At 41.3% G+C, this 17,236-nt stretch overlaps 1 protein-coding gene across 3 annotated transcripts in view; it reads left to right on the top strand.

Annotated features, from left to right (window-relative positions):
- The window catches only part of CTTNBP2 (cortactin binding protein 2), a 154,948-nt gene that overhangs the window by 127,006 nt on the left and 10,706 nt on the right, over window positions 1-17,236 (top strand). For all 3 annotated transcript variants that reach the window (XM_029924452.1, XM_029924458.1, XM_029924467.1), the window contains 5 exons: window positions 8,237-8,389; window positions 8,544-8,731; window positions 12,196-12,374; window positions 14,758-14,963; window positions 15,320-15,505. In XM_029924452.1, coding sequence (XP_029780312.1) covers window positions 8,237-8,389; window positions 8,544-8,731; window positions 12,196-12,374; window positions 14,758-14,963; window positions 15,320-15,505 — 912 coding nt within the window. The remainder of the gene's footprint in view (window positions 1-8,236; window positions 8,390-8,543; window positions 8,732-12,195; window positions 12,375-14,757; window positions 14,964-15,319; window positions 15,506-17,236) is intronic.

The following is a 17,236-nucleotide window of genomic DNA, read 5'->3' on the forward strand; positions in this document are numbered from 1 at the left end:
ATAGTTAACATACAATATCATATTAGTTTCAGATGTACAACATGTAGTGTAATGTTTATACACGTACAAAATGAACACTATAGTAACTCTACCTACCCTCTGTCACCATACAGAGGTGTTACACATTATTAACTATATTCCACATTGTGTACATTGCATCCCCAGGTCTTATTTATTTTACAACTGAGAGTTTGTACCTTTTTTTAAAATTATAGTTTATTGTCAACTTGGTTTCCATATAATACCCAGCGCTCATCCCAACAAGTGACATCCTCCATGCCCATCACCCATTTTCCCCCCTCCTCCATCAGCCCTCAGTCTGTTCTCAGTATTTAAGAGTTTCTTATGGTTTGCCTCCCTCCCTCTCCTTAACTTATTTCCCTTCCCCTCCCCCATGGTCTTCTGTTCAGTTTCTCCTGTTCCACATGAGTGAAATCATATGGTATCTGTCTTTCTCTGCCTGGCTTATTTCACTTAGCATAATACCCTCGAGTTCCATCCACTTTGCTACAAATGGCCAGATTTCATTCTTTGTCATTGCCTTGTAGTATTCCATTGTATATATAAAATACATTTTCTTTATCCATTCATTAGTTGATGGACATTTAGGCTCTCTCCATGATTTGGCTATTGTTGAAAGTACTGCTGTAGGGGGCACATGTACCCCTATGCATCAGCACTCCTGTGTCCCTTGGGTAAATTTCTAGCAGTGCTATTGCTGGATCATAGGGGAGTTCTATTGATAGTTTTTTTTTGAGGAACCTCCATACTGTTTTCCAGAGCGGCTGCACCAGTTTACATTCCCACCAACAGTGTAGGAGGGTGCCCGTTTCTCCACATCCTCACCAGCATCTATAGTCTCCTGATTTGTTCATTTTAGCTACTCTGACTGGCATGAAGTAGTATTTCAGTGTGGGTTTGATTTGTATTTTTTTGATGATGAGTGACACTGAGCATCATTTCATGTGTCTGTTGGCCATCTGGATGACCTCTTTGGAGAAGTGTCTGTTTATGTCTTCTGCCCATTTCTTCACTGGATTATTTGTTTTTTGGGTGTGGAGTTTAATGAGTTCCTTATAGATTTGAATACTATTATCTGATATGTCATTTGCAACTATCTTTTACCATCCTGTCAGTTGCCTGTTAGTTGTCTTGATTGTTTCTTTTGCAGTGCAGAAGCTTTTTATCTTGATGAGGTCCCAGTAGTTCATTTTTGTCCTTGATTCCCTTGCCTATGGAGATGTGTCAAATCACTGCAGCTGAGGTCAAGGAGGTTATTTTCTGCTTTCTTCTCCAGGATTTTGATGGTTTGTTGTCTCATATTCAGGTCCTTTATCCATTTTGAGTTTATTTTTGTGAATGGTGTAAGAAAGTGGTCTAGTTACATTCTTCTGCATGTTGCTGTCCAGTTCTTTCAGCACCATCTATTAAAGAGGCTGTCTTTTGGGGCGTCTGGGTGATTCAGTCGGTTAAGCATCTGACTTCAGCTCAGGTCATGATCTCGCAGTTTGTGAGGTTGAGCTCCGTGTCGGGCTCTGTGCTGACAGCTCAGAGCCTTGAGCCTGCTGTGGATTCTGTGCCTCCCTCTCTCTCTGCTCCTCCCCCCACTTGTGCTCTGTCTCTCTCTCACACAAAAATAAAGTAAACATTAAAAGAAAAATTAAAAAATAAAGAGGCTGTCTTTTTTCCATTGAGTACTCTTTCCTGCTTTGTCAGAGATTAATTGGCCATACATTTGTGGGTCCTGTTCTGGGTTCTCTGTTCTATTTCATTGGTCTATGTGTCTGTTTTTGTGCCAAATACCATGCTTTCTTGATGATGACAGCTTTGTAGTAGAGGGTCAAGTCTGGGATAGGGATGCCTCCCATTTTGGTTTTCTTCTTCAATATTACTTTGGCTATTTGGGGTATTTTATGGTTCCATACAAATTTTAGGATTGTTTGTTCTAGCTTTGGGAAGAATGCTGGTGCAATTTTGATTGGGATTGCCTTGAATATTTAGATTGTTTTGGGTTGTATTGACATTTTAACAATATGTATTCTTCTGATCCATGAGCATGGAATGTTTTTCCATTTCTTTGTGTCTTCTTCAATTTCCTTCATAAGTTTTCTATAGTTTTCATGATACAGGCCTTTTACATCTTTGGTTACGTTTATTCCCAGGTATTCTATGGTTTTTCGTGCAATTGTGAATGGGATCAGTTTCTTGATTTCTCTTTCTGTTGCTTCATTATTGGTGTATAAAAATGCAACCGATTTCTGTACGTTGATTTTGTACCCTGTGACTTTGCTGAATTCATGGATCAGTTCTAGTAGACTTCTGGTAGAGTCTGTCAAGTTTTCCATGTAGAGTATCCTGTTATTTGTGAAAAGTGAAAGTTTGACTTCATCTTTGCCAATTCCAGTGCCTTTTATTTCCTTTTGTTGTCTGATTGCTGATGCTAGGACTTCCAGCACTATGTTAAACAACAGTGGTGAGAGTGGACACCCCTGTCATGTTCCTGATCTCAGGGGGAAAGCTCTCAGTTTTTCTCCATTGAGGATGATATTAGCTGTGGGCTTTTCATATATGGCCTTTAAGTTTAGGTAAGTTTCTTCTATCCCAATTGTTTTAAGGGTTTTTATTAAGAAAGGATGCTGTATGTTGTCAAATGCTTTTTCTGCATCTATTGGCAGGATCATATGGTTCATATGTTTTCTTTTGTTAATGTGATATATCACATTGATTGATTTGCAAATATTGAACCAGCCCTGCAGCCCAAGAATGAATCCCACTTGATCATGGTGGGTAAATCTTTTTATATGCTGTTGAATTCGATTTGCTAGTATCTTGTTGAGAATTTTTGCATTTTTATTCACCAGGGATATTGGCCTATAGTTCTCTTTTTTGTGGGGTCTGTCTAGTTTGGGAATCAAAGTGATTCTGGCTTCATAGAATGAGTCCGGAAGTTTTCCTTCTATTTCTATTTTTTGGAACAGCTTTAAAAGAATGGGTATTAAATCTGATTTAAATGTCTGGTAGAATTCCCTGGGAAAGCCATCTGGTCTAGGGCTTTTATTTGTTGGGAGATTTTTGATAACTGATTCAATTTCTACACTAGTTACGGGTCTATTTAGATTTTCTGTCTCTTCCCGTTTAAGTTTTGGAAGTATGTGTGTGTTTAGAAATTTGTCCATTTCTTCTAGGTTGTCCAGTTTGTTGGCATATAGTTTTTTATACTATTCCCTGATAATTGCTTGTATTTCTGAGGCATTGGTTGTAATCCATTTTCATTTGTGAATTTGTCTATTTGGGTGCTCTCTCTTTTGTTTTTGAGAAGCCTGGCTAGAGGTTTATCAGTTTTGTTTATTTTTTCAGAAAACTAACTCTTGGTTTCATTGATGTGTTCAACTGTGTTTTTTGGGGAGGGGGATTCTATATTGTTTATTTCTGCCCTGATCTTTATTATTTCTCTTCTTCTGCAGGGTTTGGAGTGTTCTTGCTGTTCTTTTTCTAGGTCCTTTAGGTGCATTGTTAGATTTTATATTTGCACTTTTTGTAGTTTCTTGAGATAGGCCTGGATTGCAAAGTACTTTTCTCTTAGGACTGCCTTTGCTGCATCCCAGAGAGTTTGGATTGTTATATTTTCATTTTTCTTTGTTTCCATATATTTTTTATTTTTTTTCTAGTTGCCTGGTTGACCCATTTGTTCTTTAATAGGATATTCTTTAACCTCCATGCTTTTAGAGGCTTTCCAGACTTTTTCTTGTGGTTGATTTCAAGTTTTATAGCATTGTGATCTAAAAGCATTCATGGTATGATCTCAATTATTTTATATTTATTGAGGGGTGCTTTGTGACCCAGTATGTGGTCTGTATTGGAGAATGTACCATATGCACTTGAGAAGAAAGTGAATTCCATAGCTTTCAGTTATAGAGCTCTAAATATATCTGTCAAGTCCATCTGGCTCAATGTATCATTCAGGTCCATTGTTTCTTTAGTGATTTTCTGTCTAGTTGATCTATCCAGTGCTGTAAGTGGAGTATTAAAGTCCCCTGCAATTAGCACATTCTTATCAATAAGATTGTTTCTGTTTGTGATTAATTGTTTTATGTATTTGGGTGCACCCAAGTTTGGTGCATAGATATTTATAAGTGCTAGCTCTTCCTGATGGAGAGACCCTGTAATTATTATATAATACCCTTCCTCATCTCTTATTACTGCCTTTATTTTAAAGTCTAATTTGTCCAATATAAGTATGCCTAGTCCACCTTTCTTTTGACTTCCAATAGCATGATAGATGTTTTCTATCCCCTCACTTTCAACCTGAAGGTGTCCTCAAGTCTAAAATGAGTGTTTTGTAGACAGCAAATCGATGGTTCTTTTTTTTTTTTTTTTTATCCATTCTGATACCCTATGTCTTTTGATTGGAGCATTTAACCCATCTACATTCAGTGTTGTTATTGGAAAATATGGGTTTGGAGTCATTGTGTTTTCTGTAGGATTTATGCTTGTAATGTTGTGCTTGTTTATGCTTGTGGTGCTTTGTGTTCCTTGCAACAATTCCTTCATATAATTCCCCTTTGGATCTGTTGTAGGACTGGTTTGGTGATGATCAATTCATTTAATTTTTGTTCGTTTGGGAAAACCTTTATCTTTTCTTCTCTTCTGAATGACAGGCTTGCTGGATAAAGGATTCTTGGCTGCATATTTTTCCTGTTATCACATTGAAGATTTCCTGCCATTCCTTTCTGGCCTGCCAAGTTTCAGTAGATAGGTCTGCTACTACTCTTATGTGTCTACCTTTGTATGGTAAGGTCTGTTTATCCCTAGCTGCTTTCAGAATTCTCTCTCTGTTCTTATATTTTACAGTTTCACTATGATATGTTGTGCGGAAGATCGATTCAAGTTATGTCTGAGGGGAGTTCTCTGTGCCTCTTGGATTTCAATGTCTGTTTCCTTCCCCAGATTGGGGAAGTTCTCAGCTATAATTTGTTCAAGTACCCCCTTCAGCCCCTTTGTCTCTATATTCCTCCAGAATTCCTATGATACAGATATTGTTCCCTTTGATTGTATCATCAGTTCTCGAATTCTCCTTTCATCCTCCTGGATCAATTTATCTCTCTTTTTCTTGACTTCCTCTTTTTCTATAATTGTATCTTCTAATTCACCTATTCTTCTCTCTACCTATTTAATTCTTGCAGTGGCCGCCTCCATTTTATTATGCACCTCATTATAGCATTTTTAAATTACTCATAACTATTTTTAAGATCCATGATCTTTGCAGCAATAGCGTCTCTGCTGTCTTAGATGCCTTTTTCAAGCCCAATGATTAATTTTATGACTATTGTTCTAAATTCTTGGTCAGTTATGTTGCTTGTGTCTGTTTTGATCAATTTTTTAGCTCTCATTTCTTCCTGGAATTTCTTTTGAGGAGAATTCTTCTGTTTCATCATTTTAGCTAGCTTTCTGTCTCTTGTAAGTTTTAAAGGCTTATTATGTGCTCTGCACATGCGAGTACTGCTGTATCAAAGGAGGCTCAAGCACTGTCCAGGGCCTGGCCATTCAGGAAGTGTTAAGGGTGTCTCTTGATCTCTCTTGATGTGACTTTGGTTATTTTATTTCCCTACCTATAGTGATGTTAGGGACTCTCCACCCTATGTGCTTTGGTTTTTTCCTTGAAATAGCCCTGAAAGGGAAAACAGACTGACAAACAGGGAACAAAAACACACAAACACACAAACAAATCAAACAAACAAGCAAACTGACAAAAATAATTAAACAAAAAACAAACTCTAAAAGCATAAAATCAGAAATCCCAGCTACAAATAAAAAGCGGGGCAGAGGCAGTGTGATGGAAGAGCATATACAAAGAAATGACAGGGGTGGGGAGAAAGAGAGAATGAACATTGACCAGGCAGAAGGACTAAAAGGCTTAATCCAGAGAGAGAAAAAGGAGAATACAGCAGGAGTCGAGGAGAAAGAAAGGAAGATAATGTTACCCAGAGAAATTATATTGTCTGATTATTCCAAGAGGGAGAAAGGAAGGTAAAGAAGGAGGTATAGAACACGCATAGGAAGATGGATTAAATATGTCTGTTTAAGCAAACTTATAAGGAGAATAACCAGCCCAGAGGAGGGGAGAGAGAAGAACGAGAAAAGGAAGAATATATCTGAAGAGCAAGAATTAGTCTAGAGTTAATCACAGCAGTGCAGCAGCGCTGGTCCTGGGGGAGGTGCTGTCTGTTTCTGTAGCATCTACAGGCTCCCAGCAGCTCCCCAGCGCAGATGGGCATGGTTTGGTGTAGGTGGGTCCCACGGAAGGGCCCACTTTGGTGGTTGGGGGGGGAAATGGCAACCCCCCAGCTCCTTCTCCTCCAGCCAGTTGTCCCAAATCACTCCTTTGGAACTGTTGTCACTGTGCCATGGGCACAGCCACGGTGGGCCAAGGTGCCCAAGCCCAGCCTCGTTCCAAGCTTTCACTCCGTGTGCATTAATGATGCCACCAGAAATGTAATCCGTGAACCTGGCACTTCAGAGCAGGGGATGGGTTCCTCCTGATGCTGACTAGGCCCCTGGGGTACCATCTTACCCGGAGGGAAGTTCTTCTGTCCCCTGGCACAGGGGATAGGATAGGATCACTCTCCATCCCAGGCTGAGGGTTTTCTCTTATCCAGATACAGTTGTACACTTTCCCAGCCTTTCTTTCTCTGCCCTTGGTCTCCACAGAAGGAGCTCCCTTCCCTCTGCGCCTCCCTGTCCCGGCCGATTTTAATCTCCCCCAGTTCACACGCAGGCACCTATGAGGCCATCTTCCTAGTAGACTCCGTCTCCTTTCCTCCCAGACTTTTGGGGTTCAGAGTCTTTTGGCTTCAGCCCTTCTTTGTTTGAGAGATGTGGGTGGGAAGTATGGAGTCTCCTATTTCTCCGCCATCTTTCCACAGTTCTCAATATTTTTTAAAAGTTTATTTATTTTGAGAGAGAAAGAGCACGAGTGGGGGAGAGGCAGAGAAAGAGGGAGAGAGAATACCAAGCAGGATCCACACTGCCAGTGCAGAGCCCAATGTAGGGCTCAAACCCACCAACCTTGAGATCATGACCTGCACCAAAACCAGGAGGCAGACCCTTAACTGACTGAGCCACCCCAGCATCCCTCAGTGAATAATTTAAAATAAAATATTCATTTAGTATTTTGACCAGGCCAAGAAATAGATTATTCCCAGCTTCCAGAATGTGCTTGTGTGCCCCATCCCTGTTCACAAGTTTTTCCTTCTCTAGGTAACCATTAGTGCGTCTTTTGTGATAATCATTTCTTTGCTGTTCTTTATTGTTTACTACCATATGTGAATTCCTATAGTACATAGTGTTGCCCATGTTTGAACATTACATGGTGAAATCATATTGTATATTTCCTTCTGTGATTTGCTTCTTGATACATTGTTTATGCCAGTCCTCCATGTTGTCGCTAGTTGTCATTTCCCCACCGTCCAGTCCATTGTTGACCATACTCCTGGGGGTCCGTTCTGTTGTCAGTGGAAATTTGGGTTGATCCTAATTGAGATCTGCTCCAAAACCAGTATTGGATCGCTGTATATGTATACTTCAGTTGTATTGAATAATGCCAAATTCTTTTCCAGAGTTCTTATACTTCCCCAGCAATATAAGAGCACTCTGATTATGTCACATCTTTGCTAACAGTTTATACCTTCTGACTTTATTTTTTTTTAAGTTCATTTATTTATGTTGAGAGGGAGTACATGAGCATGAGCAGGGGAGGGACAGAGAGAGAGGAAGACAGGGAATCACAAGCAGGCTCCATGCTCAGTGCTGAGCCTGATGTGAGGCTCAGTCTCAGTCTCAAGACTGAGATCATGACCTGATCTGAAATCAAAAGTCAGATGTTTAATATAGACTGGGCTGCCCCAGGTGCCCCCTAGACTATCATTATTTTTATTTTTTCTTGATACTTATTTGTAAGAGAGTGAGAGAGATGGAGAGACAGAGCCTGAGTGGAGGAGGGGCAGAGAGAGAGAGAGAGAGAGGGAGACACAGAATCCAAAGCAGGATCCAGGCTCTGAACTGTCAGCACAGAGCCCAACGTGGGGCTCGAACTCACAAATTGGGAGATCATACCCTGAGCTGAAGTCAGATGCTTAACCTTCTGAGCCACCCAGATGCCCCTAGACTTTCATTTTTAACACAGTTCATATAAGATTTTGTAAAAACTTTAATCACTTAGTTTTGTTTCTGGCCACAGCTTGTCTGATCCCAGTGAAACAGTCTCCTGTTAACAAGAAAATCATCATCATCTTAGAAAATTTGGAAAAATCTTCATTGTCTGAGTTACTGGGGGACTTTCTGGCACCTCTGGAAAATCGCAGCACCGAAAGCCCCTGGACTTTTCAAAAAGGTAATGAAGATAATAAGCAAGCTTCTGCGAGATTATTCTAATCATTCTCTTGCCCGGAGTACACGTTACGCCTCTTGTTCTTTCTTAGACTTACCCTGCATTGTCCTTTCATACGGCTGACCGGAGTTGGGTCATTGCTCTTGGTTTGTTTTAGGAAACGGAACGTCTGAATGTTACTACTTTCATGAGAACTGCTTTCTGATGGGAACCATTGCCAAGGCCTGTCTGCAGGGCGCCGACTTGCTGGTGCAGCAGCATTTCCGCTGGGTTCAGCTGCGGTGGGACGGTGAGCCCATGCAGGGCCTGCTGCAGAGGGTCTTACGGAGGAAAGTGGTGAATAAGGTAACACCTGCAGCCGCACGCGCGCCTGCAGAAGGGGCGTTAGCGTCCGGGGCGGGGCCGGAGTTCTCCCGCTTAGTGACCGCGCAGCCCTGGGCGAGGAAAAGTTTTGGATATCCAAGGATTAAATGAAATAACACGTAGAACAGAACAGTTTCTGGACTGTGTTAAAAAAAAAAAAAAGCAAATAGGTTTTACTGTTGTTATTAACGGTTCTCAAGGGGTCTCTTCAAGTTCTAAATGCTGTAGCAGGCCGGATTAGAACGTTAGCCACTGGTTTTAAGAATAGCTTCTGCTTCCTTGAAGCCTTCCGAACATCATCCGTCTTCTCAGGCTAGTTGTGTATATTACTGTTACACTGTGCTAGAGGAAATATTAAAAAGCCACGTGAAAAATTAAAATTCTTTAGCTCCTGACACATTTTCAAGAGTAATTATAACTTCCAATGATTGATTCAGAATAAAATATTCTATTTCCTCCCAGATAAAAAAAACTCACTACTGACCTAATCTAGGACATTACTATTTAATTAACATTCTTTTTAAAAAAAAATTTTTTTTTTACATTTATTATTGACAGACAGAGACAGAGCATGAGCAGGGGAGGGGCAGCGAGAAAGAGAGACAGATTCCAAAGCAGGCTCCAGGCTCTGAGCTGTCAGCACAGAGCCCGATGCAGGGCTTGAACCCACGAACAGCAAGATCATGACCCGAGCCAAAGTCAGACGCTTAACTGACTGAGCCACCCAGGGGCCCTGTAATTAATGTTCTTAAATTGAGCCAGTATGAATGTCAGGTTTGACTTGAAATAGAGCTTGACTTAATAAGACTTTATCCCTTAATCTAGAACAACAGGACACATTGGGAGGACAGTATCTTCTATCACAATATCTTAAGCTGCAAATAACAAAATACCCCCTGCTACCTACTTCACAAAAAGAGGTTTCTTTTTCCCTCACATAAGCAGATGTCTTGTGGGAGATGTTGGTGACTTCTGTTCACCTCTGTGATGTCAGGTCCTGGGTCTGGGGGAGTCTCTTGACTCCCTTCAAGATGGCGGATGTCAGCCAGGCTTCCGCACCACACAGCATGATCAGAGGCAGGAATCTGGATGCTACATCCGATAAGAGAGTTTTGGCCTTCTCAGTCTCTTTATCATGGAGGAAGACATCTATTTCTGAAAGCCCCAGAAACGGAAGGCTTTCCCTACATGTTTCATTAAGCAGAACTGGTTTTTTGCCCACCCTCTTGCCCCAGACCATGGCAAGACTTACCTTCCAAAGACGGAAGCTCTCCACCAAATACCTGAACAAAATTCCATGTCTGTTGTGTTAGTGTATGCATGTGCACACATTTTTGGGTGTGGGAATGGGAGGAGAGTGGGAAGAAATACAGAGTGGGAACAGTTCTGGTAATTCAGTGAACTGTGCTTGCCGCTAGTGATTTGAATTAGTATTTGAAACTCCTTTTAATCAGAGAAATTGTCTACCCCAACTATGTTAAAGTCTGTTCGGTGGTAATAAATACATGCTTTCGACCAGAGCCAGGCCATTGTACGACATCCACCAGTAGGAAGAAAGACAAGGTAACGGCCATAATAGTTGTGTAGTTTTTCATATTACTGATGCTTCCATTAATTTTATAATTAATATTTAAATCTCTTTGCCAAAATAATCACATAATCACAAAAGATACTTGTTTTTTTTAAAGATTTTATTTTTTTCTATAAGACCTGTTTTAGGATATGATAAAACTGAGAGGAAGATGCCCAGACTTGCCAATACCCCCTGCTCCATGCATCGTCTCCCCGTCATCCACATCCCTTATCAGAATGGTACATTTCTACCAAGGATGAACCTACATTGAATCCTAATCACCCAAAGTCCATAGTTTGCCTCAGGGAAAAATATGGAAGCTTCACGAGTTTGCATGTCATCCTTGCTCAAGGGTGATGCTGGTCTCTGAGAAGTACCTGTTTCATTCTGTAGATGTGGCACTATTTCAGGTAAAATGTCCCCCCCCCCATCACCCCCCACAGTTCTCTGGTACATGTAGTTTGTGAATGGTTTATTTTAGTTATTTTGAAAAGAAAGTTCCAAGCTTTAAGCTATGCTCTTTTCTCCACTGTGTTTGAGAATGGAAAGGTGGGGTGTGCCGTGAAGAACAGGAAGGCGGAAGGGGAATGCCTCTCACTTACCAAGAATCGCTACAAGGAGGTTAATAAAACAGACTCCTTGGGTGTGTATATGATGGGCATGAGGGGCTTCTGCCAAACGTCAGGAATCTCCTGACTACAGAACAGAACCCAAGCTTTGGGGGCACTTGCACACTTGCTGGCACTTGATCACAATTTCTTCCTACAATTCCTTCAAGGAATAGAAGTCAAGAGGCCTTTCAGTACAATAGTAGGCATCCTACTAGTATTTAATAAACAATGACTATACCTTTATTAATAAGTAAATACTCCATTGTCATTAATTATTGTACAAAATCTCATTCTTACTGGAAGAATATGAGAGAGAAATATGATTGTTCCTCTTCTGAACAGGGAAATTAGGAGACCCCCAGCCCCATGTGACATACTAATACCACTTTAACAGAGCTGCGGCGATCTCTGAACCACTCTTCCATTTTGGCCAAATTATATGCCATGGTCACAGACTATCCCGTCTTAATACCATAATTAATTACTTGATAAAGATTTATATGAATCCCTTTCTTGTAAAATACTGATTTAACTGCTATATCTGACTTTTGAAGGATATTTCTATTACTAAAGAAATCTTTGTACTTTTGTGAACCTTCTGTACTACAAAAAGGATTTTATTCTGTAAAATATAAATCTAAAAAGAATCACTACCATCAAAGCCTGTATGTTATATACTATTATTTAAAATTTGCACATCTAAAAATTTAGAAACAAATTTTTTTATGCCATTAGAGCTCTGTACATTTTGATGAAGTTCTCATTTTAGCCGAGACCTTCCTTCTAGGGAAATTAAATGAATAGGAGGTAGACACGCCACAGATCCAGATGGACCATCTTGTCACTTACCCAAATACTGACGTAGCTGATGTCATTGTTTGCTTCAGGAAATCAAAATCCTTTTGTACACTTGTTATGTGCAAAGCCCTGTGAGGTACTTTGTATGCGTGTGAATAATAATTTCTTCCCAAGTTGATATTTAAGAATTGGTGTAAGGTTTCTTCTTAGCCTTCTCACTGCTCTTTTGTGTCTGAACCCTTTCATTTTGCGTCATCAGCCGCATGTGTGAACCTCATGCTGACACGCACGATATTGTGGAGTAGCTGTCGCTCCCCCAGCCCACTCATGTGGATCAGATCCAACTTCATTTCTGTTTTATAGTTTTAAATGTTTATATTTTTAATTTGTGAACTGTTAAATACATAAGGAAAAGAATCACTGTTCTAAGCCAACCCTCATGTTTGGCCTCTCTGTCTCTGTAGTTCAGAGGCCAGGTGCCCTCTCCCAGTGACCCTGTGTGCAAGACCGTCGACTGGGCCCTGGCCGTCTGGCGCCAGCTCAACTCCTGCCTGGCCCGCTTGGGCACACCTGAGGCACTTCTGGGGCCAAAGTATTTCCTATCCTGTCCTGTAGTCCCAGGACATGCCCAAGCGACAGTAAAGTAAGTGTCATTTCTCCTTATTTACCTACTTAAAATAGAGCCTTGGCGGGGCGCCTTGGTGGCTCAGTCCATTAAGCGTCCAACTCTTGGTTTTGGCTCAAGTCATGATCTCATGGTCTGTGGGTTCGAGCCTTGCATCAGGCTCTGTGCTGACAACACAGAGCCTGCTTGGGATTCTTTATCTTTCTCTCTTCCTCTCCCCTGCTCACTCTGTCTCTGTCTCTCAAATAAACTAAACTAAAAATAAAGCCATGGCCATATTTGGGACCTGTCAGAGCCAGGATGTTGAAGGGCCACTTTGTACCACCTCCTGTCATCCACATGGAGTGGCCGAGCTCTGTGCTCCCAGGCAGAGGCTGACCACGACTTATCTGTTGGGCAGCTCCAAAGGAAACTGTTTTCACTAAGAACTAGTAAATAGTTTCCATCTGTCACAAAAGTCTCCTCAGAATCCTGTTCAACATGCAATGCGTGTCTCCTGGGAAAGGCCTACATGAGAAACGCATCAAGGGTCCTATAACCACAAATAAAAGCATACATTCTATTGATGAATTAAAAGGCTTCCTCCTTTATTAGTGAGACTTAAATACTCACTTAGTTTTCCTTTGTAACAGCTTACGAGACTAGACATAATACTGTTAATGAAATAGAAAACCAGGAGGAAAAACTTAGTCACAATCCAGCTTCGTAAGGTTCTGTGAGTAGCTGTTAGCATCGATTCTGTACATCTGGCATCCTCGGCAGAAATCCTTTTCAGAAAGCAGAGGATACAGATAATCTGTCTTCTCTATTGTAACAAACTGTCAATTTCAAAACAGCTAATTGGGGGAAAGGAAGAATACAATACTAAAAAATGTGTAGCATTTTCTTACTAAAGAGCAGGAAAAAAATATCACCTCTTTTTTCATCAGTGTTATTATTAAACGTTAAGTATTTTTCACATCCAGAGCCTCGGGATTCGTAGGAGCTAATTTTGGCCTTCCCTGTCCGGAGCACAGTCTTCACCGGCGACTGTAGAGGCTCTGAGATGTTCAGGGCCGCAAGCGCACGATGCTGGGTCAGGCGCCCAGGACTTGGTCGCTCACAGCGCGGCCCCAGCCGGCGCTCCACGTTTGCATGGGTTTGCCTAGCTCGGTTCCAGGGAATGATGCACGGCAGCCCATGGATGTTGGCTTTGCATCACCACTGCCCGGCTCTGGGCCTAGCAATGCCCCAGTCTCCTGAAGCGGGGGTTTCTAGCAAATCTGCCCACCCTTTGCCCTGGAAGGAAACATCACTTTTCTTATCCTCCTGCTTCAGAGGGAGACACCCTCTCTGTCTTCCAGGCTGTTTGCCATACTAACATCCTTGAAAAGATAGTCCACAGCCAAAGTGGACACTAAATGTGCAGAAATCCCATGGAGGATTATCTCCCAACAGCCCTTTTAAGGAAGTGCTATTTATTTTTTTAAATCAAAGTTTGCCATCTTTACCCCTTTACTCCTGTAGGAGTACCTGTGCAAGTTTGACTCTTACTACAGAACACCAGATTTTTGTCTGTATTCCCGTTATTGTTTTTTTCCCTCTCAAATTACATATAATTAGAAGTTAACAGAGAGCACAAACTAGATGCTTGATACCTGGGCAAACATTTCGACATAGCCGAAAGGCTTATACTGATATCTAATGGCTTTGAAAACTTTGCTATACCAGGAGATGTTCAGTTTCTACAGCCTTAATCAAGTGGGTTTTTTTTTTTTAATGTTACAACAGAGTGTAATCTTTTTTGAAGGAATTTTAATTGCTGTTGGATGCCCGAAACAGGGATAAAATCCTGTTACTAGAGCTGTTCCTGCAGAGAGTCATCGGCGGAGACAGCTGGTCGACCCCATCCCTGCCTCGCAGGGCTAGGCCCACCCACGGGCAGACACTGAGCCTTTGCCTTGGGGTAGACAGATTTTATTTGCCACTGATTATAGGATACACCCCAATTGCAGAAATATTAAAATATGTGTCTTACTTAGTAAGGAAATATGGTAAGTAAGGTTAAGCTATTTAGACACATGCTTAGAGGAAATCGTTTTTCTAAACTTCTGCCTATAAATTTACCTTCCTTTTCATGTATTTTATTCATGCATTTGCTCAACCCAGACTTAAGCACTGATTCTTGCTCTCAATGGTTTTATTAAAGTTTCATTTCCAATATACATTGTATTTCTGAGGCAAAATTGAACTTCTTTGATATTGGGTAATTTCACTTATTTCAACACTAACTATAAAGGTAGCATAGCTGTAGAAACACTTAATGTGTTCTCCATGATCTTCAAACTTGTCCTCTGTAGTGTGGTGTGTGATTTGAGAGAGGTCAGGTCCTAACTCTGAACCAATGCCCTTCTCTTGCAAGGTGGATGGCTAAGCTGTGGAATGCTATCATTGCACCCAGAGTTCAAGAAGCAATACTGTCAAGAGCCTCTGGGAAAAGACAACCTGGCTTGGGGCTGGCAGCTGCTAGAAGACACCCCAGCCAAGGACAGCAGGCTGTGGTCAAAGCTGCTCTCAGCATCCTGCTCAATAAGGCTGTGCTGCACGGCTGTCCCCTCCCGAGAGCAGGTACGGGGTTGGTGCTGGGAAGGGAGGGAAGGAAATTCACTCTTACATAATACTTGTTTGAATTGGTTATTGGGAAGCTCTTTTTCCTTTCTTTATAAGTAAAGAAATTATCTCGAACTAATGTATATTTCATACCATTGCTACAGAACTCACTCTAAATTATTGGCTCATATTTAAATTCCAGATCATCAAGTGAGGTTTGCTGGTTCACAGGATCCCTGCTCGGGTATTAAGCAAGCATAGCCATGATTCTTAAGAGTATTTTTTGGAGAATAGCAATTGTTGTATTTTGCTTGATTGTGAAACTGCATTATCACTGCCTGCCTTTTGGCAAAACGTGACTTGTGTTGTTTCAGAGCTGGACCAGCATGCAGCTGATTTCAGAGGAGGAGGTTTCCCTCTCTCTATAGTGTCAAGTTACCACAGTTACAGCAAGAAGAAAGGAGAGAGCGGTGCCTGGAGAAAAGTGAGCACCAGTCCTCGCAAGAAGTCTGGCCGCTTCTCTCCCCACTCCTGGAACAAGCCGAGCCTGAGTGAGGAAGGTGAGGGAGGCGGCCATGCTGCCTGGAGGGGCCAGGGCACTAGTGCTCTGGTTACGAATTGCAGATGTACTTTTGGGGTTTTCAATGCATATGTTCATAGAACGAACAGGGAGTAGTAGATACAGTTCCAAAACTATTTGGGAGAAATGTTCATTTGTTTTTTGTGGCATCCACAACTAAATGTATATAATTTTCTCCTTTTATGTTTCTAAAAGCCACATACATTTTTAAAAGTATGTATAGACATATTTTGATACCAGTTTAAGGCCTTAGTGAGTGAATCAGTTTAAAAAATTTTTTATATATTGTACCACGCGCCAGGTTCTATTCTATACACAGGAAATAGAGCAAACACAAAAAATTCCTGCCCTCTTAGAGTTTATATATATATATATATATATATATATATATATATATATAAACAATTTAAATAGATTATTGTCAAATTGGTTTCCATACAACACCCAGTGCTCTTCCCCACAAGTGCCCTCCTCCATCACCACCTCCTCTTTTCCCACTCTCCCTCCCCCTCCAACCCTCAGTTCGTTTTCAGTATTCAATAATCTCTCAGGTGTTGCGTCCCTCTCTTTCCCCAACTCTCTTTAACTCTTCCCCTCCCCCTGGTCCTCCATTAGGTTTCTCCTGTTCTCCTGTTAGACCTATGAGTGCAAACATATGGTCTCTGTCCTTCTCCACCTGACTTACTTCACTTAGCATGACACCCTTGAGGTCCATCCACTTGGCTACAAATTGCCATATTTCATTCTTTCTCATTGTCATGTAGTACTCCATCGTGAATATATACCACATCTTCTTGATCCATTCATCAGGTGATGGACATTTAGGCTCCTTCCATGTTTTGGCTATTGTTGACAGTGCTGCTATGAACATTGGGGTACATGTGCCCCTATGCATCAGCACTTCTGTATCCCTTGGGTAAATCCCCAGCAATGCTATTTCTGGGCCATAAGGGAGTTCTATGGATAGTTTTTTGAGGAACTTCCACACTATTTTCCAGAGCAGCTGCACCAGTTTACATTCCCACCAGTGGTGTAGGAGGGTGCCCATCTCTCCACACCCTCAGCAACATCTATAGTCTCTTGATTTGTTCATTTTAGCCACTCTGACTGGTGTGAGGTAGTATCTCAGTGTGGTTTTGATTTGTGTTTCCCTGATGAGGAGTGATGTTGAGCATTGTTTCACATGCCTGTAGGCCATCTGGAGGTCCTCTTTGGAGAAGTGTCTGTTTATGTCTTCTGCCCATTTCTTCACTGGGTTATTTGTTTTTTGGGTGTGGAGTTTGGCGAGTTCCTTGTAGATTTTGGCTACTAGCCCTTTATCTGATATGTCATTTGCAAACATCTTTTCCCATTCTGTCAGTTGCCTGTTAGTTTTCTTGATTATTTCCTTTGCAGTGCAGAAGCTTTTTATCTTGATGAGGTCCCAATAGTTCATTCTTGCTTTCATTTCTCTTGCTTTTGGGGATGTGTTGAGTAGGAAATTGCTGCGGTTGACATCTGGGAGGTTGTTTCCTACTTTCTCCTCGAGGGTTTTGATGGTTTCCTGTCTCACATTCAGGTCCTTCAGCCATTTTGAGTTGATTTTTGTGTATGGTGTAAGAAAGTGGTCTAGTTTCATTCTTCTGCATGTTGCTGTCCAGTTCTCCCAGCACCACCTGCTAAAGAGGCAGTCTTTTTTCCATCGGATACTCTTTCCTGCTTTGTCAAAAAT

This window comes from Suricata suricatta, chromosome 2 (genome assembly GCF_006229205.1).
Source record: "Suricata suricatta isolate VVHF042 chromosome 2, meerkat_22Aug2017_6uvM2_HiC, whole genome shotgun sequence".
NCBI classification, from domain to species: domain Eukaryota; kingdom Metazoa; phylum Chordata; class Mammalia; order Carnivora; family Herpestidae; genus Suricata; species Suricata suricatta.